Source organism: Mesocricetus auratus, unplaced genomic scaffold (genome assembly GCF_017639785.1).
Source record: "Mesocricetus auratus isolate SY011 unplaced genomic scaffold, BCM_Maur_2.0 Super-Scaffold_100004, whole genome shotgun sequence".
Classification (NCBI taxonomy): domain Eukaryota; kingdom Metazoa; phylum Chordata; class Mammalia; order Rodentia; family Cricetidae; genus Mesocricetus; species Mesocricetus auratus.
In genome coordinates this window covers 65,278,262-65,306,122 of record NW_024429189.1, presented here as the reverse complement: position 1 = coordinate 65,306,122, position 27,861 = coordinate 65,278,262, and the positions used below count along the sequence as shown (strand labels likewise).

Genomic DNA, 27,861 nt, shown 5'->3' with positions numbered 1-27,861 from the left:
AATGATTTTCAGTGAGTGACACTAAATTTGCTAACACTCAGAACCCAAAATTAACTTTTCAGCAGTGGAAAATTTAGTATGCCCAATTTTTGTGATAATATTTCATCTGGTCTATGGGACTTTTTTAGAAAAAATGCAAATTTTCAAAGTGGCATTTTCTTCCTCCTTGAAATAAATTTTGTTCATAAATTGATATCTTTTTATCAGAAAATTTTACAAGGGGCAGTCCTATTGAGAAGGAAAGAATCGCATAGCATCATAGCACCCTTGAGTACCGAGCCAACATAAGTCAAATATAGAATCAGAGACCTGTAGAAAATAATGCTTTGACTAGAGAGTACTGTAGCATTAACTTACTTAGAAAATAAGGAATCTAAATACCTTCAGTTTTCTCAAATTTGAGCCAGACTACAAATGAGCTATGTCCAGGTACAGAAAAACCAACAATATTTTATTTATAATCTTATTTTAAGCTTTTGAACTACAAATTCTGGTTCTAGAGGTTGTTTTTTATTAAGTCATGGGTTTTATAGATGTTCATATGTAAATTAATCTGTTGTTTGCTTGCTGTTTTTTTTCTTTCTCCACAGAATGTCCTCCTCATAAATACAGAACAGGTCATTACATGAAAAATATAAGATCTTGCATTTTTCCTCATTCTTTCTTAAAAATCTATTTCTAATATTGCATTCCCCATTGGACTACTTCAGAAGGGCATGAAGAAAAAAGAAAATAATGAAAAATTAGAGAGAGAAAGAGACAAAATAGACTGGATCTCACCACTAGAATTCACCATAAAAATCTCAAAGTGTAACAGAATTCTTACAAAATTTCCTAGACCAGTTCTTTAGGGAATTGAGATCTATGAAAAATATGGCAATCAGGAAAGGGAGGAAGGAGTTGTGGGAAAATAGTAAGTGCAGCAAAAACAGGTTCTGAGGAATACACATAATTTTGTCTGCTTTAGATCACAATAGAATTTTTAATAAATAAATTTCTTTTCTTTTTTGTTTTTTTGTAAAGACACTTTTTTGAAACAGTAGATTTAGCCCAGTCATTTGTGTCATTTTTTTAATAAACTGTCTTTTTTGATTGTTTGTTTTCTGTAACTGTAAATGTTTTATATTTGAGTCTCTTGTACATTGTCTTTAGAGTTCATTCGGATCAATAACGGTTCATGCACTGAACTGTGTATTGAATTTATTGTGTTTACTGTTGTTGTGTGGTTGAAGGGAGATTTGTAAGAGTTATAGTGGTTTAGGTGCTCATGCTCAATGGCAGGCATGGGCAGGTGGCTTTCCATGGGTGTGTCCCCAGTGAGCTCATCATCCACATTAATGATTTCAACAGTCCTTGTTGGAGCATGATGGTTTTGCCGATGATGCTGTTTCCTCATCTTGTAGAAAATGACCAGCATCACAGCAGCCATGAGTGTGATGGCCACAAAACACCCAATAATGATTTTGGTTGTTTTCATGACCTCATCAATTCCTGGGATTCCACTGTTGATGTCAGTTACTGGGATGGTGAACGTTTTCTCTGTCGACCTTGTGCTCTGTGGCGTAAGAGATGTGGTCACATTGGTGGTCTCCCAGTCGATCACTGGAGTGGGGCCCACATTGTTATCCGTGGTTCGTGCCTCATCCTGAGAAGGTTCCATAGTCTCTACTGTTACAGTTGAAAAGTAGGAGAAAGGAGTAGTGGTTGCCGCAGTAACATTCAAGGTGGCAGAAGCAGTCGTGTTGCCAACAGAATTACTCACCATACATGTGTACATGCCTGTGTCTTGCACAGTTACGTTTGTGAAATTCAATGTGCCATCGCTGAGCACAGCTATCCGCACTTTATATGCCCCGTGAGTCATGACTGTTCCATTTGGAGTAATCCAAGACACAGAAGTCAGGGATGTAGATGCTCGACATTTCAGCTCAGCTGCCATGCCTTCAGTGACGTTGAGGTCTGCAGGGGGCTCCACAATCACTGGAGCATAGCATGTGAAGTAATTCTGGTCCAGCTCTCCGATATACCTCCCTTTCAGATTGGGGGGAGTGTTACACCTGGCACAGCAAGCTGTGTTCGAGGGGGCCATGTCTCTTATCCACCAGCTGAGCCACAGGATATCACAGTTACAATTCCATGGATTGTGGTGAAGGTGTATCCTCTCTAGATGATGCAAGGGTGTGAAGAGGTCATGAGGCAATAATGTTAGATTGTTGTGTGCCAGGTTGATCTCCACTAGTGACTGGAGGTTATCAAAGGCATTGCGTTCAATCACTTGAATCTGAGACTGTATCATCCACAGTTTTTGAAGGTGCATCAACCCCTGAAAAGAGCCAGGCCTGATTGCGGATAAATGATTCCCAGAAAGATCCAGCTCATCCAGTTTGATGAGCGGCGTGAGGTTAGGGATTTCGCGGAGGTTGCACATGGCAAGGTTCAAATACCTCAAGTTGGACAGACCTTCAAAGGCACCTTCTGAGATGTATGAAAGCCTTTTCAATTCCCCTAAGTCTAGGCGACGCAAAGAAGGGATTCTGTTAAAAGCATAGGAAGGGATGCTTTCGATGGGGTTGTTGCGCAACCAGAGCTCTTTCAGTTTAGACAAATACACAAAAGCTCCATTTGGAATGGTGGTAAGACGATTGTCAAAGAGTTCCAGAGTGTTGAGGTTCGCCAGACCATTGAAGGCCCCGATCTCAATGGTTCGGATGTGATTCCTGCTCAACTGGAGGATTTCCAGGTGCCTTAAGTGCTTGAAGCTGTTCACTTTGATGATCTGGATTTGGTTCTCATGGAGGTTCAGCAGCCTTGTGTTGGTGGAGATACCATCAGGGACCTCACGAAGGTTTTTTCGAACACAAATCACCTTGCTGAACTGGTTGCTGCAGGAGCACACCGAAGGGCAGGTTTGAGCTCGAACCAGACCAGCCACCACAAGAAGTTGAAGAGCCAACAGCACCACAAGCAGGGGGTCAAATAGGGCCCTGTTAAACCTAGGACCTATCATTATCTGCTGTGGATGTAAGGTCATCTTGTTCAACATTCATAATTTATTTGGTGTTGGTCCTTCTGGAGTTCAAACAGTCTGAAAAACAATGGAAACAAAACGTATTAGTTTTTCACATATGTTCCCAGAGTACTACTAGTGACATAGGTATGAGCTAAGGCCATTTTTGGCAAAATTAACATTAAGTTTAATTATTTGCTTTCCTAATCTTTATATTTCCAGGACTAAGCAATATGTGTGGCTGAGAAATACCAAAAGTAGAAACAGTGATAATAACATTTACTCAATTTTCACAACATGGTAATATTTTACCATGTTATCTGCATTAACTTTTACTTAATTCAAATAATTTAATAGCTTTTGTAGTAAACAATTTTAATAGCTCTTGGTGAGCTATATAGCCAATATTCACAGAGAAATATTTCTGAAGCCCCAATTAGCATTCATTCACCATTTGCATACACTCAGATGTTTAATCACAGAGAAATTAAACACTGAGACAAAGGACCCCAATGCAGTGTTTAGCAACTGCCAACTGGGTAGAAGCCAAATGCATGAAGGTGTATGTCATTGGTTTCATCCTTTTCTTCAGTGCCCATCTCAGATGAGAAATGTACATAAAATAAGATTCAGGCACTATATGCAGTAAATTAAAACTTCCCATGCAAAATTATTAAGAAGGGGCATGTCTATGAAATTCTTCCTCTATGGCAGTTGCCATGAGCTATAGAATTCATAAATAAAGTTATCCAGGAAAGATTAATTTCTGGTGTCTAGTAAAAGGATAAATCGTGTGTTGCCTTGTTAAAAATTATCAGGAATTTTTAGTTGTAAGCCTAGCCTTTAATGGCTAAGCCACCTTTTTATTTGACGACAGTTGGTCCTTAAACAAACAAACAAACAAAAAAAGAAATGCTGTTATCTGGTTTAGAAGTGCATGCCTATGTCAATCCCTATTAACTTTTCAAATGTATAAAACACTCTTCTGATATGGGCATTATTCTCTCCACGTTGAAGAATAAGAATGATGGGAAAAGAAATTTCCAAGAAGTCATATGGTGAAAGTGCAAAACCAGGATGCAGAGCTCATCAGGTTGGTCCCACAGCAGAAACATCTTGTAATGTACTAGTGAAGAACAAAGGTTCGCATGTAATATGTTTCACATTTAAATAATTTAAAATATCTTCCTCTGGGAGCAGCCTCAGCTATAAGCAATGACATTTTTAATTTATCCTTTCTATGAGGATGGACTAGCAGGGAGATGTATATATGAACATGAGCTTCCATAGAGATTCGCATATGTAACTCAGTATAATGTGGTCTACTGATGCCTGCAATGGAAGAATCAACTGCTAAATCACATTCCTAAATGTCAAATTTGGTTTACAGTAAAAATATATGTGACAAAATTATTGTTTGTGTCCTTATTCTTATGGATTTTTGTACTTTTGGGGAAATAAAATAACTTATGTTTTGCATTATTTCCATCCAAGCAGTAACTTCTAAGAGTATTTGCAAGGAAGTCAAAGCAAAAGAACAATTAGGTTAATACATTGTCCCCATTGAGTCTTGGAAAGGAGGCAGGACCAAAGGGAAGTTCAGATTCCCAGCTGTCAATTCCATGCTCATCAGGAAGATGGGAAGAAGGACTGACTTCACCACTGTCTTTGGTGGTGAGATGACCCAGTGTAAATTAGCATACATTGCAAGCAGAGTTATCATAGGACACACAAGACAGAAAATAATGGACTTCCCAAGTACAAGTGTACTCATAACCACCGCAACTGTCCATTAAGCACATAAGCCGAAGGAGAACCTCCTCTCAACAAGGTTATGTCAAAAAGACTAGACTACTTTCATTTTATAAGTATTTGTTTTGTCTGTCTCCCGTTCATGACAAAGAAACTTCACAAAATATACTGGGATCGTGTTTCATTTCCCAGAATACTCAAGTATATTGTTTTGCTTCCATTCTTGGGACAGCTGAAGTTGAATTGAGTTTTTACACCACCAGGGTCGAGATACTTGTTCTAGGTTTGTTTGCGTTTTGTTTGTCTGTTGTTTTATTTTTGTAGATCCAGAAAGGAGAAGAGTCACATCTGACAGTCTCCTGTGTACCCACTGCTAATAGTGACTAGCAAGGTTGATTACTAAATACAATGCTGTTGCAAGTGTAGAAAATATATAATATCTTACTAGGGATCATTACATATATCAGATGGTATATTCTAATATAGTAGTTGTGCCTTTTTATATTCTGTCTTGATAGTTTGATGTGCAGGGTCTTTGATAAAATGTAGTTCCTTAATATCCAACAGCCTTGGAATCCAGCCTCATCACAGTGTCACAGCAATGAAGCCAAACCACAGCCTAAACAATAATTTAATATAAGCAATCTAGACCTGAAATAGACCCTCTGAATGTTGGTGACAATCATGTGACTTGATCTGTTGGGGAACTGGCAGTGGCATCAGGACTTATCTCAGGGGCATAAACTGTGTTTTGGGAGTCTACTCCCTATGGGGGGTACCTTGCTCAGCTTTGATACAGGAGGGAGGGGTTTGCTTCTGCCTCAACTTGTTATGCCAGATTTTGTTGACTTCCCAAAGAAGGCATCACTCCTTCTTAGGAGTGGATGGGAGTGTGAAAGGTGGGAGGCAAGGGAACGAAGAGAAAGAGGAGGGAGGGAGAACTGGAGTTGGTATGGAAAATGAAAGATAATTTTTATATAAGAAATATTGGGAGGCTAGGGGGATGGTGGGGGGGATGGGAGGAGGGGAGGGAGAGGGAACTAGGACTGACATGTGAAACAAGCTATTTAAAATTAAAATAATAAAATAAAAAATATTCTATCACCATTAGTTGTTGTCTTGGGTATATCACAAAATGATGAAACACTGGCTCAGTGTGAGTACTCAAACTACCACACTTTTGCCTTACTCACTTCAAGAGTTGGTAAAAAGCAGCAGAGGGTAGCCCTTGACCCACAATCTGTACAAAAGACTAAAATTATCTACTTTGAAACCACACCCACATTTTTGTCTTACTCCTTCTATCTCATAGCAAACTCTAGGTATCTCCAGAAAGACCCCCTCTTCTCTTTTAGAAAAATTAAATTAAAAATTCTTTTTTTTATTTGCATGCATCTCTTGTCCTGTTGTCCACCACAAGAACAAACACAGAACCATTCCCTTTAAACAACAGGGCCTGACTCTTTAGTGAATCTGGGAAAGAGACTAGATGAGTCTCATTGCCCCATCTATATGAAGACAAGTATGTGCTTATAGATGTTACATAAAGAGTGATACTCTCTACATGGGAATTGTTAAACACAGGCTCATGTGTTTGGATTATAGCTGTTGTCACTGTTTGGAGAGTTTGTGGGACATTGGTATGTAGGTTATTGCTGCAGAAAATGGACCATGCATCAGCTACAGAGATTGAGATAGTGTCCTTAGGTTCTTGCCATCATAGACAAGATCATTTCTAATGTTCATAGCAGGGTTCCTCCACTTTGCAGTAGGGAAACTTTGAAATAAAATAAGTTGTTGCTCCCCAAATTGTTTCTGTAGAGTATGTTGTCACAAAGACAAACCATGAAACACTCTGTATCAAGGTCATTGTATTATTGCAATTAATGAAGTTTCTGATTAATCAGTCATTAGTAATGATTTATGAATTATACTTGATTCAAAGCTAACTTGTAACCTATAGCAAAAACTTCTGAATCGAATAAACTACTATCAGCAAAAGATTTTCTATCTTAAAATCTAAATTATGTCATTTTGCATCAAAACCAAACTTCAACATCTCTTTTCAAAATCATTTTACACATCAAAAGGAAATCAATTTAAGCTATGCCATATCCATTACAAATCCTTCTCACAAAACTTACTTACAAATGGATTTTTGGGGGTATTGAATTAAACTACAATACTTTCAGCTAGGTCTTGAAGGATATCTTGACTTTGTTAATAAGCCTTGCTTTCCTCCTTATGCATTCCATGCACTGATAACCTAGTGTATTTGGAAAATTGGGCTAAAAGTGAATGCTTTGTTTAGCAGTCTTTTTGCTGGGTTGACACAGGCTGAGCATAGACAGTGGAATGAATTTAGAACGTGGAGGTAAATAAATGAATTGAGTTAATCAAAAATACCCAGCTATCTACATATACCCTTAATGATTCTCAACAAAAATGGAGCACCAAAACTCCTAACACAAAAGGAATCTTCATAATGATAATCTCAAAAGTACCCCCTGTATTTCTCCACCCCCCACACATTATGTGCATACAAAAACACACAGGGAGAGAAAAAGACTCTATATCAATAGTATGTCTCCATTTTATTTTGTGTATTTTAAAATATATTTTAATTGATTGAGAATTTCATATAATGTATTTTTTTCAAGTTAACTCCCCCTTCCCTGCTTCCACCCCAACCTGTGATGGCTATTATTGTCAATTTAACTACATTTGAAATTTACTAAACCCAAAATGGCTGGGCACACATGTGAGAAATTTTCCCTTCTTAATTAGGTCATTTGAATGGAGAAGAGCCACTTATAATCCAGATTTTGAGGTGGAAAGATTCATGTTTAACCTGGACCACACCTTCTGCTGATAGCCTATATAAAATACATTGAAGAAGGAATTTCTCTTTCTTTGCTTGATTGTTCTTATTCTCCATAGCAATTTCATTCCTTGACTGGCTTTAGAAACAACTACTTCTGGATTCTGCCCTGTACTGAAAACTCGATAAAGCATCTAGCCTTATGGAAGGAACAAATACTGGATTATTGGACCTTCCGTTGGTAGAAATGCATTATTTGAATAGCTGAACTATGTCCTGTATGCTATGCTATTCTAATAAATCTCCTTTCTTCTATCTCTCTCTCGCTTTCTCTCTCTCTCTCTCTCTCTCTCTCTCTCTCTCTCTCTCTCTCTCTCTCTCTCTGTCTCTCACACACACACACACACACACACACGCACACACATACACACACAGAAGATGTATATTGTATAATTTCTGTTCCTGTAGAAAACCTTAATATACCCCCCAGATTTGTGACTTCTTATTTTAACCCATTCTGTCCAAATTTTCCTTCTCAAATTTCTGGAGTATGGGAAATCCATAGATCATAGTCAAACAAATGGAAGTCACACCTTCAAAGAAACCTAACTCTCTGTCTCATTACAGTAATCAATTGCTTAGAACTCCTCAACTAAGATTAAGATTTCCTGCTCATCTCTCTCATCCATGATGGAATTTTGTCTGACTTGAGCATATGCATGCTTTCTACCTGCTCTTAAAACCACTGTGAGCTCATCTGTGTAACTGCTCTGTTGTGACATATAAACCCTTTTTCATGATATGAATGCAAAGAGTGGAAACCTTATTTCTAAAACTTCTTACTATAACAATATTTCTGGCCCTTTCATGATAATCTCTGAACCTTGGAAAAAGTCAGAGCTGAGCACTCCATAATCTCACATTCTCAAAACATTCAACTGATGTAGATTTTTAATTGCTGTCTACTAAGAGAAATTTCTCTCACCCTGTTCAATACTAAACTCCAGGTGTATCAAGGACCTCAACATAAACTCTATGAGTAGAGAATGATAAAGGAAAAATAGGAAATATTGAATTCATAGGTATGTGGAAAGAATTTCCACATTTCTAGGTAGGATCTTGGTAGCTCAGCAATTAAAACTAATAGTTGGGATGTGATGGCTATACTTGAAGTCAACTTTACAACACTAAATTGCCCAAAACCAAAGTCAAGTGATAAGGTATACCCATGTGATATTTTTCTTAATTAAATCATTTGAGGAAGAAAACCCACCTTTATTCTGGGTAACACAGAGTGTTCCAGTCCATATAGAAGAATTTGAAGAAAAAGGCATCTGAGTTTCAGCTGCTTGCCCTAGATTTCACTGGTAAGTCCATTCCTTAACTGTCACTAGAACTTCTTCAGGATTCTGATATTTACTGAAGATCAGCTGAGACATCCAATCTCATGGACTGAACAATTGCTGGTTTCCTGAACTGTCTACTGATAGGCAGCCATTGTTGTTATAGCTGGGCCACAGCCTTTAAATGACTCTAATGAATCCCCTTTTGGTATACAGAGGTTCATTGTTTAAGTTCTGCTTCATGGGAGAACCCTGAATACTATGTGGGACCATGAGAAAGTAAAATACTTCTATAGAGCAAAGCACACCACAATCTGAATGAAGAGGCATCCTACACTGTGGGAAAATATTCACCCATTATACTTCTAAAAGAACGGTGGTATCAAGAATGTACAAAGCATGCAAGCAACTGAACACAAAATAAAAGCCAACTAGAAATTGGGGCAAGGACCTAAACAAAGAATTCTCCGAAAATGAAAGAAAATTACTGATAGATGTATATTTAAATAATTAAACCTATTTAACCATCAAGGAAGTGAAAATCAAAACTGCTTTAAGATTTTTTTTATTTTATCCATTCAGAATGTGTAAGATAATTTTTTCAATGTTAGGATATACTGGCATGATTCTGGAAAAAAGAGAATACTTGTTGAATGATTATAGAAGTACAAATTGGTACAATCACTGCTGAAATAAAATAGATCTTACACATGACCAAGCCACACCCAAGGGTGCAGTTTGAACATATACCCAAACAAATCAATATGCTCTTATTGAGGTACTTGTTTATTCATGTTCATTGCTGTAGTAACTACAGTGACTATAAAGTGTAAACAATTCAGAGGCCCAACAACTGGTGAATGTGTGATGGAACGTGTTAAGTTTATAAAATGCAATGTTATTCCGTTGTCAAAATTCTGAAATCCACTAATAATGAATGTATCTGGAAATAGATGTCTTATTTGAGGTAGCCCAGACTTAGAGAGTAAAATGCTGATATTTCTTTCATCTTTGGATATTGAGGTATGTACATTTCATTTGAAATATCCAACTTTATCAGGAAACTATTAAGAGGTCATTGGCAGGGTACATTCAAGAGAGGGAAAACAGAATGAAAGGATATAATCAGAAAGGAATAAAAGACTAGGAATGATTAAATAGGGTAGGAATGGTAGGGCAAGATACAGTGTGATTGTGGGTAAGTAGCACTATAATCTCTTGAAAAGGTCACGCAGAAACCTATTGGTGTAGAAGCCTCCTAAGATATCTACTTCAACATTTCAAAGTGTTTTTAAATTAAAAGCTTAAATTATTTAAAATTAGATAGACTTGCTATTAGACAGGTGTAGAATGCCCCTACTAGACACCAGAGACTGGCTAATCACAACTCTAGAACCAGGAATGGGTGATTTATTTTGGATTTGTTTGCCAGTGGGGTCACATTGACCACCAAATATTAAATGCTACTGTCATTTCTCTTGTTTCTGTCCTGACGCTTGATGGTAGAACTGTATTGCTACGGATAACCTCATAATTAAGTCATAAAACATAGAGAAATCAAGCTGGAACTAACCTAGAAACCTCATGCCTACTAAACAGTTCCCATTGTTGGAGAGCATTATGCAAGCTACTAAAGGGAAAAAATAATCACCAGTCTAAAAGCAGCTGTGAACCCTATGACCTACAATAACAACTACTCTGACAAGATATGCTTAGTGGTGGAATAGTGGCACAAGTTTTATGGGAATAACCAAACTCCATAAAACAGAACTGATACATGTTATTGTTATTATGGCCTGAAATTTGTAGCTAGATTGGTCACAGTCTAGGGAAGAATCTACTTGTATTAGACTAAATGGACAGGATATTGAACAAACAGCTAATGATTTATCAGTATACCCAGCTAGGAGTTTATCTCTCAATGCTCATTCACTCTCTTTTTAGCAGCTCGTTCCTCTTCTGGAATTATCCTGTCAGAACAAATGTTTTCATTGGGTCTTTTTGTTTGTTGCTTGGTTGGTTAGTTGAGACCATCTCTGTTATCTCTGTTAGCCCAGGCTGATATAAAATTCTCTAATTTTTAACTACTTAAATTATCTCTCTAATCTCTAGTCCTTAACTGCCTCGGTTACCTAGAAGTTCTGATCCCACTGCCTTTGCCTCTCTATTCCTGACATTGCAATTAGGCACCAACATGCCAGGTTTAAGAGACACTGGCCATAAAGTAAATCTGTGACTGTAGCACTCATGGACTTCTTGTTAACCAGTGCTTACAACTGTGCTCCAGTCTAACTATTTATGGGCAGAGATTTTTATTGTAATTGTCACAACTTTCAAAATATCCTCCCTCATACCTCAACCCAACAGTTAGAATTGTAAAATATTTCTTACTTGCAGGGCACACAAGAAAGAATTGAGAGGTCAATATATAGACTCTAAATTACTAGCAAAATAACTCATGTTGTTAAAGACTAGTTACTTCTGAATATGGGCCAAAAGTTAACCACTGGATACAAGTAATTGTCAGTTTAGTAGATTTTGAAATATTTTCCTCTAATAAATAACCAAAATGGGGGCATAGGGCTGGATATCTAATTCCATATTGTTTTTTGTAATATTCTGAGAAGATAAGACACCTGGTTTTGCAGTCACCCTATTCAAAAGGAAGCCAGCCTGAAGTTGAAGACCAAAAAATGCCAAAAAATTACTTCTTAGATGTTGTAAAAACGACAGCTGAATTAATTAACAAAGCAATTATTTGATGTGGGATGGTTTTCTGTATGCTATAAATTTGTTTTATTATCATTGGTTAATAAAGAAGCTGATTTGGCCAATATCCAGGCAAAATCGAGCCAAATGAGAAATTTAAGAAGAGATATGGCAGAGGAAGGGTCAAGTCAGTGCTGCTACCAGCAGCTACCAGGGAAGCAAGATGTGAGGTATCAACCCAGGAACCACCTGGTAAAATATAGTCTAATAGAAATGTGTTAATTTAATTGTAAGTGCTAGTTAGAAATAAGCCTAAGCTAACAAGCCAACAGTTTGTAATTAATGCTAAGTCTCTAAGTGGTTATTTGGGAATTGATGGACGAAAGTCTGGTTACAATGATTCTTCTTTAGGACATTATTTTAATCCTATAAAATCACTGATATTGACTATGACTATGGAGAGTTTTCTTGAGCCCCCACCCTCAGCCCTCAGGTTGTGTGTAACTAAATCTATTCTGATATCCACTCCCTCCATCTCTCTATCTCTCCACTTTCACCTTCCCTCATGAACTCACTTAATTTTAGGATAATACCAAAACAAGACAAAAGTAGTTGAAAAATTCAAATTTCTGATAATATTATACATCTTGAATCTTCCTCAGAAAATTAACCAGTTACCCTGAATTGGTTGTCAGAAAATTACTTAATATTATTTCCACCATGACAGGAAGAGTTTCCCTTAAAAACTATTTCTCAACCTCTCTTTGCATTTAAAACATGCTAGGAGAGAAAAAGCCACAAATTAAATCACATTATTACCAAAGGGAGCTCACGTTTTCAAATCAAATTTGTTTTATTGGTATTTCCTAATATCACTCTCCTTTTTCCCCCTAATGTTAAATCCAGCCTTGCAAGGAAGTTGAGCTTTCCCTCTACTGTGTGCAGAAGTACATAGAACTGTAGAATTTCCAGAATCTTTTTATATAAAAATATACCCTGGGCTGATCCAGGGTATGTCAATTTAATGAAAAACTACAGACAGAAGCTTGGTTAAGCATAGTGTCTTTGCAAATGTTTCTAAATTGATCTTCAGATTTTAGAAAGTGTGTTTTATGAGAAAGAATCTGTCTCTACACGTGTTTTTATGAAGACTTGTCTTATAACTTTAGAATATATGTCTAGTGCTTAGAAGTGACATTAGGATATGATTAAATGAGGTATAAAGGAAATACTGTGTTTTAAGGAAGAAGAAAATCCATATGATAGCAATCAACATAGTGCTATGATCCAGGGAATAAACTAACGATTACTAAAATACAAGTCGAATTTCTAAATCAGTCAACTTATGGGATTTTGAATCTTGTTACAGCTACAATGTGCATTATCAATTCATATATAAAACATAAGATTGTGGATTATGAATCTGTGCATTATTGTAATTTGATGTAGGAAATATTTAAATGCTGTAAATCATAGTGAAAGTTGATGTAGGCATGACTAATCTTATAATTTTCAGAAGAGGATTTGATATTTAATTGAGTCCCTAAGGAAATAGAAATTACTAATGAGTCAGCATAGTGGTGGAGGAGGTAAAAATGAGATTACTCATAATAGAGAGAATAAAAACTAGGAAAGCTTCCAGTGAAAGCAAAGGATTTCTATTGCAGCAGAGTTAAATTTGAATGGGTAACTTGATCCACTGAGTGTTGTTGCGCAGCTGACATAATTGTTCAGATTTGCTTCAATAAATATATTTAAGAAAAACCTTGAGATTTTTAAGGGAGATTATGAGATCTTTGCTTTCTGCCTTTGTGGTGAAAAGAAATTGAAGGGAAAAGTATTGATAATTAAAAAATGTTCCATACACTACTCTTTACTTTAAAGTTGTGTGGGGCTAAGATTCAGTTTTATTGCCTGACTACTGAGTTCTAAAGTTTCACATTAACCCATACTAGTAAAAATCTCAAAGACATGAAATATGAATACCACAAAAGGTGGGCTGTGCTAGTGTAGAAACTGTCATTCTGAAGTTACAGACAAATCATCTCTTCTGCTCATGTTTACATGGGAATTGTGTGAAAGGGAAAGTAAACACGCTTTTAGCTTCTGTTATTTTGGAACGTGGAGAAGTACTAAAATATATGAAGAAGAAATTCCAGTTTCTCTCTGTAGGATTCGATGTTAGAAAACCTGGATATAGAGTGAAATTACTTCTGTTGAAGAGTTAGTTCACTGTTATTATTCATTCAATCTTTACTATAAGGGACTTTGGAAAGCTATATTTTCCTAAGTGGACATGACAAAGTCCAATAAGCATACAGTGTGAGGACTATATGAATTCAACAGCATAGCATACACACAAACCTGCCTATGAGCCTCCATGAATGCTGGTACCATATACTAAGTTGCTCAAGATGAAAATGTATTTAATTCTTCATGAAACATTTAGTGGAATTTAGAGTTGTAAATATGTTTGTACCATGTATCAGATGAAGTTCTTATTTTGCTCCATATTCTTGGAACACAATGCAAACTGACTTGGTTTCTAATTAATGTTCTTTGAAACTTTTGGTTTAACTGAATCCTCTATATTTCTTCAATTTTATTGATACTTCTTCCTTGCTCAAATGGTTCAACTTTCTATGTTCTTTTACCTTTGCATTAGGGTTCCCTCTGCTCACAATATATAACCATGGATTTGTGTGTTGATAGTGTCATCTAGAATTTTACTTTTAATTTTCCCTACTCAGAAAGCCATTATAGGTTACTATGCCTAGTCACTTCACCATACAAATATTAACATAATTCAATTTCATCACTCTATTGCTATTTGCTATGTTCTTGGGTACACAAGTGTTCCTCTTACTGCCTGTCATACCTCAGTAAAATGTTAATTTTCAAAGTAATATTAGCCTGAAATTATAGTGATCTAATATTTGTTAAAGCATGTATGCAGGAATGAATGGGGTCAGCTCACCGAGGCAAGCTGATGACACTTAAGACTATAAATTCACTGTACCCGAGAGGAACCCCTGTACTGACAGATGCTTAGCACATAGTAGAGTTCCATTCCTACAGCAGGAAATTGATCCTTTTCTGTGTTGTTGATTGTCTGGTTTGCAATTACTTTCATGGGAGCCTTAATAAACGGTGAATTGAAAACTGTTTCACTGTGTCCTTGCTCTTTCTTGCATGCTTTGTAGGTGGAGAAAATAAAGATTTCCTTTCTTATTTGTTACTATGCTTAGCAACCCTGTTTGATGTTTGACCAAACAATGCCCTCTGCTGTTTGTGCCTAAAATAACATGGCTGCCTCAAAAGTTCCTACTTATATTAAGAAGATCTTTTTCCATGGTTTGCTTCACTGCACTGGCTCTAGTCACTGTTCTTTTCTTTGGTTTTAAACATTTTTTTCTAAGGGTAAGAAATCATATAGCCAGTAAGTCAGGATTTCTGCAAATGACCATTAGAGACCATGGCCTCTTAATCATCACATAATGTGCTTCATGGACCCATTAGGAACAATTTTCTTGAAATCCATGAATGAAAATGGTTTCTTTGAGATACTATCACAATCAAAAGCATTAGAGTAGATGAGCAAGCTAAGAAGGCAGTCACATTTCCAGCTTTATCTTAAGGAGACAGAGCCAAACTCATCTCAATCTCAAAACACACCTACATCATTCACCTCTAGGAAAAGCCAAACACAAAATTAATTTGTTTTTGCTTTCCCTGTTTGCTTACTTTTTTACGATTCAATGGGAATAAACATACTTGGCACAAGGCTTCTGGCTGTGTGTGAATCCTTTTGATCATACCCACTTTTTGAGATTGCTTATTTATGAAAATGTAAAATATAGATGACTGAGTTGTTCCTCAAACTATAGGCAAGGATTTCATATGTTCAGGACTGTGTTTGTGTTTTTATAGCAATTATTTGTTTAGCAAAATGCTTAGCCAAAGCTGGGAGGGGAACCTTAGAGCATCACATTCCAAATTCTTCTCTATGATTCACTCTTTCTGGTTAGGCAGTGACAACACTCCAGCTCTTGGGAACAGGTCTGCTCGGTATGATGTGTGCATCATTCTTTGTGACTATAACAACATCTGGGGCCTCAAGGCCCCACTCTTTCTATTCTTCTCCTTTTCTTCAGGTTCACAGGACACCAAATGACTAATGCATGTTTTTTCCTTTTCCCAAAAATTGTGATTTACTTTTAATAGTTCTCCACAGTAATTGTTCACAGTAATGTTTTTGGCTTAAAGTAATGTAAACTAACATCAGATGAGGAACTGGACAACCGGCGTATAGACAAACCTGCCTGAGAAGTATTTCCTTAGTCCTTACTGCACAAACCCACTAGATGCCAGTAGCAATCCCAGCAGTGAAAACTACAGTGCATTCCAATACCTGTAGACAGCTTCTGGGGGACTAGGAATCATCCCCCATAGCCCATGGCTTTGCATGTCATGTGACGTGCTCCTTTCACACTGCTTATCAAATTATTGTCCCTGATTTGTCTGTTAAAAACACAACACAATAACAGTGGCACTATGTTTTTCAGTCTAAACATACCCTCTTACTTTTCCTTTTCAGATCTTTTTTTTCTTCTTTTGGTATTGGATTCCTCACTCTATTAATCTATTAAATTTCGCCCAACCAGGACCATTTTACAATAATTATTTCTATTCCCTCATTAGCCTCACTAATCTATCCTTCTTTTAATTGTCAGTAAATCCAAGATTAAATTTACTTAATCCATCTATTAATGCCTATGTTTGTCCAGGTGGCCATCCTATTTATTCATAAGCTTCCTAAAGAATAAAACTGGATTCTATCTAAGCATTCAGTAAATACTTGTCAAATTGAATAATTGAGTATGTTTCATAGTATATTGTTAGTTAGGAGCCAGGTGGATAGAATGGTTTATAATAATTGATTAATAAAGGCGATTAATAAAACTCATGTGAATCAAAATGGGACAAGTTATTTACTTCACCAGTGAAAATGGTAAGGAATAGACTGAATGATTACTTCTTACCACTCCTTTAATAGAAACAAAAAACATAAATGAAGACTATGAAGAAATGAATTAGAAAATGAGCATTTAAATATGTAATTGAAAACAACACACCTTGACTACACCAGAGGCCAATACCAAGCTGGTAAATAGAATCCCAGGTGAGATACCCACTGTCAGATCACCAGCAATCCCTCAGTGCCCACTGACCCCACCCCCAAAAGCCCCATCTCTTAGTTACCATATCCAGGCCCCACATCTATATGGAATGTCCCTGCTGTAAGACAGGCCATGCTGTCCACAAGAATTCCAGGTAAGCTGGTTGCCCGAAGACTACTCCTGCTTTTTTACTTGTCTAACTTATTCCCAACTGTCCTTTCCCTCCTTGTCACAATATTCCAGCATCCAATATCAGTGGAGGCACAATACTTGGATAGAAGGCAGTTCAGCCAACAGAACTGCAGGCATCCTTCCATAACCGAGAATTGTTCCCACACTTTACCTACCCCTTCACCTAGTCACCATATCCTGGCCCACAATTCCAGCTGGAAAATCAGAACTCCAGTCTCCAAGTCAAGTAGAACCCTTCTACTCAATCACAGGCCACTCTACCATAAGACTAGAAAGGAAACAAAACCAAGGAAAAAACAAAACAAAAACAAGCAAACAATAATCAAACAAAGAAACACCCATCCAACAAAGACAAACTCAGAAAGGAGCACCTACAAGTACAATTTGCCCAAAGTCTAGATACATAGATGCTAGCATAAGAATTAAACAACAATTGTGACAATGTGTCACGACCAAAGCAGAGTTATCCTACTACATCAAGTTCTGAATGTTCCCACAGACCTGAAACACAAGAAAACTACCTTAAAACAAACATTGTGAAAATGATTGGCACTTTCAAAGAGAAAATTAATAAATCCATGACAAAAATCTAGGAAAGACAATAAAAATGGAAATAGATTAATAAACTCCTTAAAGAATATCATGAATGTAAAGAGAAAAAATCAGTTGAATGAAACAAAAAACATGTGCAAGACCTGAAAATGGAAATAGACATATAGAGAAAACACAAACTGAGGGAATTATAAAAATGGAATATCCAGGTAGGCAAACAGAGTTATTGATGTAAACATCACCATCAGAATACTAGAGACAGAAAAGAGAATCTCTGGCATTGAAGACACAATCGAACAAATAGATACATCAGTCAAAGAATATATTAAGTCAGAAAGTTTCCTGATAATACCTCCAGAAAATCTGGGAAGCTATGAAATGTTCGAACATAAAAATAACAGGAATAGAAAGGGAGAAAAATCCCAAGTCTAACACCAAATAGACTGTATCAGGAAAGAAAATCCCATCACCACATAAGAATCAAAACACTAAACACACAGAACAAAGAAAGAATATTAAAAGCTGCAAGAAAAGAAGGCCAAGTAATACGTAAAAGAATACATATTAGAATTACACCTAGGTTCTCAATGTAGACACTAAAAGTCTGGAAGATGCCCTGCAGACTCTAAGACACCACAGACTACAATACCTAGCAAAATGTTCAATAGCCATAGATAGAGAAAACAAGATACTCCATGATAAAGTCAATAAACAATTTCTATCCACAATACAGGAGGTATTCACGGGAAAAATTCCAACCTAAGGAATTCACCTACACTCATGAAGCACAATAAATGAATAATCTCATATCAAAAAACCAAAATAAGGGAAGCACATACAAACACACACACACACACACACACACACACACACGCACACTACCATGACTGCCATCTTAAACAAAATAACAGGAATTGACAATCATCTGTCTTTGATATCTTTCAATATCAGTAGGTTCAATTCCGCAATAAGAGGATGCAGACTAACAGAATGGATGTGACAAAAGATCCTTCTTCCTGCTACACACAAGACACATACCTCAACAACAAAAATGGAAAGATTGTCTCTGCATAAGGGGTCATAAAAAGATTTTCCAAACAAATGGACCTAAGAAACAAGGTGATATAGCCGTTCTGAAAATGGCTCACAAAACAGACTTCAAGCATAAAGTGATCAAAAGAAATAGGGAAGGATCCGGGGAGGGCCAGCCTACAATCCCATTGCCAGGGAAGCAGAACCCTCAAACAATAACTGATGGAAGCAGAGGTAGACAACCACAGCTAAACACTGAGATGAACTCAAGGAACCCAGACACAGAGAGGGAGGACTGATGAGCATAGGGGTCAAGACAGAAAGAGCTGACCTGAACAAGGGGGAGCTCTTGAACCCCAGACTGACGGCTGAGAATCCAGCATAGCACTTATCAAGACCCCTGAATGTGGGTGTCAGTGAGGAGGCCTAGGAAATCTATGGTGCCTTGGGGAGTAGATAGTATCTATGCCTGGCATACAAATGGACTTTGGGTGCCCATCCCACAATGATAGGTGTACTCTCAGCCTAGACTCTTGGGGGAGGGTCTAGGCCATGCCCTGGATGAAATGACAGACTATGGACACCCCCTATGGAGGACCTCACTCTCCTTGGGGAAAGGAATGGGAATTTGCAGAAGGGGGTAGGGAGGTTGCTGGGAGGGCATGGGAGGTGGGGAGGGAAAGGCAGAAGGACCTGGAATTGACATGTGAAGCAACCTTGTTTCTAATTTAAATTAAAAAAAACAGATATTATTTATTCATTTTAGAATTTTCTCTTTTTACATATTCATCATTTAAAATTTTTACTTTACATACCAACTAGAGTTTCCTCTCTCTCTTCTCCTCCTATTTCCCCCCATATCTTTCCAAGCTCCCCCCATCCACTCTTCCTCCTTCTCCATTCAGATGGGGTAAAGTCTCCTATGGAAATCAACATAGCATGGTAAGGAATCCTTTGGCTCAGAAACAAGTTAGATCTTTGCACATAGATCTGCTAGACTATAGTCTAACTTGATCTATGTAAGATCTAGCAATAATTTAGTGTACTGGAATCTCTTATGTGTGCTTGTAAGTGTGTTTACTATTGTGGTGTGATGAGCTATAGACGCCTGTGAGTGAGAGGAAAACATTAAGTCCAGTTAATCCACACCTTATCAGGAAAAATATCTCTAGAAAAAGTTTTTGAGATGCAAACTGCCATAGTGTCATGAATATTTGCCTTATTCTTAAACACCAGCATTCCAATCAGTTTGATACTCTGTGTCCCACCTTTAATGCCATAAAAGAATTAAGATGCAGGGAGATAAAATAAGATAGAGGAGAATCTTCAACAAGGAATAAATGTAACTGCATCTATTCCAGAACTTTCCTTCATATTAGTATAGTTTAGCACTGAAGGAATATTTTAGTTTATAATTGTATTAATGTTTATTTACCTTTCAGACTGTTAGTCCTCATCATGACTTATGACAAATAAGGAAATATCAGGGTTCTTAATGTCAGTGAAGAAAAATAATGTGATAAGAATCATTGAAAAAATAGTATTTCATAACCTATGTAATTAAAACCCCAGTTTCTATCTACCAAAAATGCCTGCAAACAGGATGTTGAAGGAAGGATAAATTTCAGCAGATGGACACAGATTTTATTCTCCCTGGATATGAAAGGGATGAATCCCTGCAGATTGAAACTGAAAGTGGGGAATGAGATCAGAAAAATGACAAAATGAGTCCACATATCTCAGATTGTACAAAAGTATAGTTATGTTTCTCTTCATGATTCTCTCCTGCTATCCCACAGACATTGTGGTGAAATATTATTCATGATTTATTAAGCTTGTTTGAGGATTCAGAAATCAAAGGCAGCCACAAGCCACAGAAGCGAGGTACACACCTTTAATTCCAGCAGCCAGAAGCTAAGAGTTGGGGGTATACTCCTTTAATCCTAGGACTCAGGATTAAGAGGTAGTCCAAGACTACCAAGATCTACATAAGACTGATCTAGTCTTAAAGAGAAACAGCTTATGCAAAGATGATCTCAGCACCTGTGATCACATGCTTTTAATCCCAGGAGTAGGGTGGTATATCAGACAAGAGAAAGGTCTCAGTGTCAAGTATTCATTCTCCAGCCACACTAAGGATAGGGAGACATTCAGTCTCAGGATTCTGCAGCCATGCTGAGGAAAGGAAGCAGGATCAGGCCATTCAGCGTGAGGTAGTGGTAAGAGCAAATGGCCTGGCACTTTGCTTTTCTAATCTTCAGCTTGAAGTGTGAACTTCAATATCTGTCTCTGGGTCTTTTTTCATGTTGCAGATACTAAATATTCTTATATTCTCTTTTTTACCTATATTTGATGTACATGCATGTATTTGCATATTTATATGTACTTTTATGTATGATATATATATATATATATATATATATTCTCAAGAAATTGGTTTACATCTGTCCTGTGTGTGTGTGTATGTTACTTTTTTGTCCCTGTCCAGGTTACCAGGTTAGGGACAGCTTAAGAAAAGTCTAACAAGTTCATCTGAAACAAGTCAGACAGAGAAAAATCTGATTTCAGAAAGTTGGTAATGCAGTTAATGGCTTTGTTGTCTATGCTTACTTTGGATTGATGACTAGCTGGGAGGAATTGATAGTCATTAGCCCCCAACTGCTCATTAATCCTTAAGAAATGCCTTTTGCCAAGGTCATCATTGCCTCCGCAGGCTAAAAAACAAACAAACTAACAACAGCACCCAAAAGGCATATGGATTTTTGTAATGAGTAATGTGATTTAAATTGCCATGTGAGCCAATCTGAACAGAATAAATAGCACACAGAGCCATTCAGATTGTAAAACCACCTTTCAACATTTACTGTGTGCTTACTTCCTTGTTCATTATTAAAGAGTATACAGCTCTAATTTTGTAGACAGTAGCCAAAAGCATATATACAACCCCTAGCAAAAATCATTAAAAATGTCTAGAATTCATTTTAGGGTAGCGTTTTGGGAAGAAAAATTTGAAATTTCCCTTCAGCTCTATATATATATATGTATGTCTAAGTATGCTTTTCGACACAATATCTAGAGGGAATTCCCGCAATTCTGTAAGTCTCCTTCATTGATCATTTGAAACAGAATACTAAAGCAAGCCTAGTATAAAATATTGAGTCATAAGCAAATGCCATGTCCTACACTCAATGAGTCAGTGTGTCCTTAGTGGATAAATATTAGTTCTGGGAGAGCTAGCATCACTGTGAAGTCAGAAAGGCCATGTAGACTTGAGATATGGTAGTGTATCTTGATTTGAATGAGAGAAAAATCTAGTATTCTAAGGAAGAGACAAACACACATTGCCCTTCTGTAATGGTTGTTGAGTACCTACTGGGATACAGGAAAAGTACTCGCCTATTGTCTCTTAGGCCCAAATAGCTCCTGTTCAGGAATTTATAGCATACTATAATTGATAAGTGACTATCCAAGGAGTGAGCCAAAACTCTAGAAAAAGTTTGAACAGCATCATAGCTGCACTACTAGTAAGAAAGGAAAAAATTTAGAGAAAAGTGTAAGTTAAAAATAACAGTTTGGTAGAAACTGCATGAAAATAAGTATGGACATAAAGTAGAATATGGTATGAGCTGACCTCTATTAGTAATTTGTAGTGACATGTGAGGTGATATAAAATAAGGGAGTGAAATTATATCAAATAGTAAAAAAGCACATAAAATTTAGCATTTTCTATATAAAAGGGATTGAAGGAACTTGGTTTGTCTTCGTGTTAGAGGATAGGTAACTGAGGAGAATATATTTAGAGCAAAGCAAGGGGGCAATGTAAGTGTTGGGAATAGGAAACAGAGTACTCTCCAACAAAATATCTGAAACAATGATCCTAAAAGAGAACTGATATAATGTTATGATTTTCTGATATCTAATTTGGAATTTTCACTTTGTAGACTCATATTTTCTTTTTCTCATTTTTTCTATTTCTAAGATTCCATGTTATTAGATGTCCTGTCATCTGTATACTACATTGTTTAAAACACAGGAGAAGCAAGTCCTGGGTAGCTAGTTATGACTCTTAGTGAATTCGTAAGACACAAGTCTTCCAGTTCAGCATGATGTAGGGCTTTAATAAATTCAGTAAAATGTCCCACAGAAACCTGATAAGGAAACTCTTTAATTGAGTCTGTGTTTATGAGATCTAAACAAGGGGAGGAAACAGTATAGACTCTTTCTGTGATTTCCAGGCAACACATTTAATCAAAATGCAGATAGCAGGGATGGCCTCCTAATTGGAACTGGAAACTGGTTTCAAGTAACCTCAACCCCGTTAACATTGCATAATGAGGAAACCTTGGTGATGGCAAGTCAGATAATGGAAATGACTGGAATTGGTGATGTCTTTGTTTCACCCTATTGACCACAAAACAGGGAATCATTCAACAAATTCAGGCATCTGAAACTAGATTCTTATTTATGGTTTTTTTTTCAGGTAGCTCTGCTTTCTCTCTGTGTCATGTTAGACTTAGGTTGTGCATATTGGAGCTGAGTTCCCCTTCTGCATATGCCTGTATTTTCTCTCAAGTTTCCATGGAACCTTGCAAGCTAATAATAGTGAGTTTCTGTTAACACAGAATCTTATAAAGTAAGAACACCCTGTATTTTTGTGTACTTTTTGTTGTTCTAATGTACATTTTGCAGTAAATATGCTATGAGAAACTCTTAGACATGTGCATGAAAAGCATTAAATAACCAAGTAACCCTTGGCATCTGGAAGAAAGAAAGAATAAGGAGGCCAGAGTAAACTGCTCCTTAAATCATCAGTAGTTAACCTACTTTTCTTACTTTAGATAAAATCCCTTCTTGATTTCTTCTCCCACTATCTGTCTTTGTTCTCTGAAGGATTCATTTTAGAAAGGATGATTCAGTTTTAAAAAGATCCAGAGGGTGTTGAGGATCACTACAAAATGCTGTCTTCCAGATATGACATGACAACAGCAATTATGGATGCACAATAGAGTTATCATCTGCATAGGACTTGAAAAGTATACACACACACACATACACACACACACACACATACACATGCACGCACACACATAAACACATCTGTACATTCATGCATATATACATAAAGAGAGAGAAAAGAAGGGGTTAGAAGTCAGAATATCTGGTTGGAAAGAGTAAATGGGTCAAAAGCTGTGTATGGGGAAATAAAATAATGGAGGAGGAGAATGTGTTCACAATAGATTGCATACAAATAAGTAACAGAAAAATAACAGAAATTATCTTATAATCCACAAGACAGATTTTAATATGGATATTCCAGATATTGGGTGCAAATAATGTAATTCAAACTTTTCCTACCATTCTGGAAAAAGATATATGATTTATCTCTACACCAAGTGTGAAGTAGAAACATGAAGGTTAATGAAATGTAAGGAAAAATCTCTACAAAAAGAAGTAAAGGTGGCATGACTGTCATCTCTTCTGAATTTCAGATAGCATGTAGATCCATATCTATTGTCATGCACAAAACTTAAGTCCAAATGAATCAAAAACCTCAGCATAAATCCAGCCACACAGAAACTCTTAGAAGAAAAAGAGGGAGGTACCCATGAACAAATTGGTACAGGAGACTACTTCCTGAGCATAACACCAGTAGCACAGATTTTGAAATAAAAAAATAATAAATGCGGCCTACTGAAACTGAGAAGCTTCTGTAAGGCAAATGACACAGTCAGCAAGACAAAATGGCAGCCCACAGAATGGGAAAAAATCTTCACCAACATCACATCAGACAGAAGACTGATTTCCAAATTATACAATGAACTCAAGAAGCTAGCCACCAATACACCAATCAAAATAAAAAGTGTGGTGCAGAACAAAATAGAGAATTCTGAATAGAGGAATCTAAAATGGCTGAAAGATATGGATTTTAGACAAGGATTAGGGGAATGCTAGCCTACATTCCCACTGGCAGAGAGTCTGGGAAACAGAACCTTCAACCAATGACTGATGGAAGCAGAGGCAGACAGCCACAGCTAAACACTGAGCAGAACTCAAAGAACCCAGTAACAGAGAGGGAGGACTGATGAGCATAGAGGTCAAGACTGGGCTTGTTTAACCCACAGAAACAGCTAACCTGAATAAGGGGGAGCTCTTGAACACTAGACTGTTGGATGGGAATCCAGCATGGGACTGATCCAGACCCCCTGAATGTGGGTGTCAGTGAGGAGGCCTAGAAAATCTATAGGGTCTTGGGTAGTGGATCGGTATTTATCCCTAGCATACAAATGGACTTTGGGTGCCCATCCCACAATGAGAGATGCTCTCTCAGCCTGGACTCTTAGGGGAGGGTCTAGGCCCTGCCTTGTATGAAATAACAGACTATGGACATGCCCCATGGAGGGACTCACACTCCCTGTGGAAAGGAATGGCGATTGGGAAAGGGGGGATGGTGGGTTGGTGGGAAGGCATGGGAGGAGGAGAGGGAAAGGGAGCTGGGATTGATATGTGAAGCAATCTTGCTTCTAATTTAAATTTAAAAATAAAAAAAGACAAAAAAAAGAAAGTGCTCAGCATCCTTAGCCATCAGGGAAATGCAACTCAAAACAACTCTGAGGTAACACTGGCCAGAATGGTTAAAATTAAAAACACCAATGACAGTCTAAGCTGGAGAGGATGTGGAGAAAGAGGAATACTCCTCCATTACTGGTGGGAGTGCAACCTTGTAAGACCAGTTTGGAAATCTGTATGAAAATACCTCAGGAAAATTTGAATCGGTCTACCACAAGATCCAGAAATTCCACTCTTAAACATGTACCCAAAATTTGCACATTCATACAACAAGGATATCTGTTCCACTGTGTTCATAGCAGCATTATTTGTAATAGCAGGAACTGAAAGCAACCTAGATGCCCCTCAACTGAAGAATGGATAGAGGAAATGTGGTATATTTTATGCAATGGAGTACTACTCAACAGAAAAAAAAATGGAATCTTGAAATTCGCAGGCAAATGGATGGCTCTAGAAGAAACCACCCTGAGCTAAGTAACTCAGTCACAAAAAGATAAACATGGTATGTACTCACTCATATATGGATTTTAGACATTGAGCCAAGGAGTACCAGCCTACAAACCACACCGCCAGAAGAGTTAACAAGCAAGGAGGACCCCAAGAGATGAACACATGGTCCCCCAGAGAAGGGGAGGGGGACAAGAACCTCTGAGCAAATTAGCAGCACGGTGGGGGGAAGGGGCGAGAGAAGAACAGGAGGACTTAGACAACAGAGGAATAGAGGAGGGCAAGAAAGGAGATGCCTTGATAGAGGGAGCAGTACAGGTTTGGAGGGAGGTCTGGCACAGGGGAAATGTTAGTGGATCCTCAGAGATGATCACAACTAAGAATCTAGCCTTCCATGCCCTTCCTCTATAAAGGGATTGATGACTACCTTGGTTACCATTCCTAGAGCCTTCACCCAGTAGCTGATTGAAGTAGAAACAGGCATCCACAGCTAAACACTGAACCATACTCCTGGAATCCAGTTGCAGAGAGGGAAGAGGCATGAGCAAAGGAGCCAAAATTGTGCTGGAGAAACCCGCAGAAACAGTTCACCTGACTTAATGAGAGCACAGATACCCTAGTAATAAAGCTAGGGAACCAGCATTGTACAAAACCAAGCCCTCTGAATGTGGGTGCCAGCTAGGAGGTCAAGGCTGTCTATGGGACCACTAACAGTGGAGCCAGTGTTTATTCCTAGATCACAATGGGCTTTGGGAACCCATTCCCTGTGAAAGGATACTATTGCAGCCCAGAGACAGGAAGGAGGACCTGGGCCCTCCCCCCAAATAATGTAATGGACTTTGATCATCCCCCCCTGGAGTGTCTCAATATCCCTGGGGAGTGGATGGGGGTGGGTTGTGGGATAGATGTGATTCATTGGAGTATGGGCTAGGGAAGGGAGCCATGGATATGTAAATAAGAGTGCTTCAAAAATAAATAAAAAAATCTTCACAAAAAAATGTAAAGGTTATGTGACTGTCATCTGTCCTGAATTCCAAATTCATACTTTCAAAGATGCAAGTACCATGTTAACAGAGATAAACAGATATACAGACACATGCAAAATTCTAAAGTCATATTTGGAAAGTAACTGTCTATAGGTCAAACTTGGCCCACCATTTGTGATTCTATATAAAGTACCATTAAAACACTTCCACAATTATTTCTGTATTTTTCATGTGTTTTCTTTGCAATTCTTAAATTTTTCAGATTTTTTGGAAATTTTACACATGAATAAACTGTATTTACATCCCTCTTACCCATGTATTTCTTCCCTCCAATTCTTCTCATTTCCTCTACCAACCCCTCTATCATTTCCTCTATCATTATTGTCTCACACACACACACACACTTAGTCTAAGAAGCATCATCTATTTAGGGATGACCACTTGACCACTTGGAACTCTATAACCTATGAGATGATTTGTCCCTGGAGACAACTGTTTCTTCCTCAACAGCCATTGACTGTACTTCTACATCTAAAATGGGTCCTTCGAAAGCTTTCTCCAGCTATGTTGGCGTGTCAACTGGTATGGTTAGAGAGATCAATGTTAAGAGGTTCTCACATTTGAACAATGAAAATGTGTTCTATCTGATTAACCAGATTGGGTCAGTCAAGTAGCTGCATTTAACTTATAAATAACAAGTATTAAGTTTCTAGTTAAAATTAACTTTCATCTAAGGATTAAGAAATAAATTAACATCACTCATATGGCTTGGAGTAGAATCATGGGTCACAACACATGTGTGAAGAATTCTAATTAAAGAGAGTTCCAAGACAGAGGGGCTACCAGGGCACTATTACTAGTTAATATGTTTGCATTGCGTTGAGTGGCACTCCTGACTGTGGGGATGGCTGTTTGATTTTCGGCATTCTAGTATCTGTATTTAACTAAACTATCATCCAGAAAATGGAGACTATGGCTTAAGACAATTTTCCTAAATATAATACAGAAAGACTATCTTAATGAGTCAAGTTCAGGTGCATAGCAGTAAAAGGAGTGCCAATGGTCAACAAAAATATACCTTACGACAATATTTGTCCTAGTTAGTCCTATATATTTGTGTCTTCCCAGGGATGAATGTCTTGAGGATAGTCTACAAACAGCAATGCATACCAAGAGTCATGTCTCATCAAATTTGGTCCTTGGCAAGCTTCCTCATTTTTTTCTCTAATTACAGCAGTTCTACCTAACCTCCAGTTATTCAGAATCATAATGA

General features: G+C 37.5%; 1 protein-coding gene across 6 annotated transcripts in view; it reads right to left on the bottom strand.

Moving 5' to 3' along the window:
* Positions 1-430: 430 nt before the first annotated feature.
* Positions 431-27,861, bottom strand: part of Lrrc4c (leucine rich repeat containing 4C) — a 1,312,130-nt gene continuing 1,284,699 nt past the window's right edge. For all 6 annotated transcript variants that reach the window (XM_040745912.1, XM_040745913.1, XM_013122444.3 and 3 more), the window contains one exon: positions 431-3,085. In XM_040745912.1, coding sequence (XP_040601846.1) covers positions 1,121-3,043 — 1,923 coding nt within the window. In that variant the 5' untranslated portion in view covers positions 3,044-3,085 and the 3' untranslated portion in view covers positions 431-1,120. The remainder of the gene's footprint in view (positions 3,086-27,861) is intronic.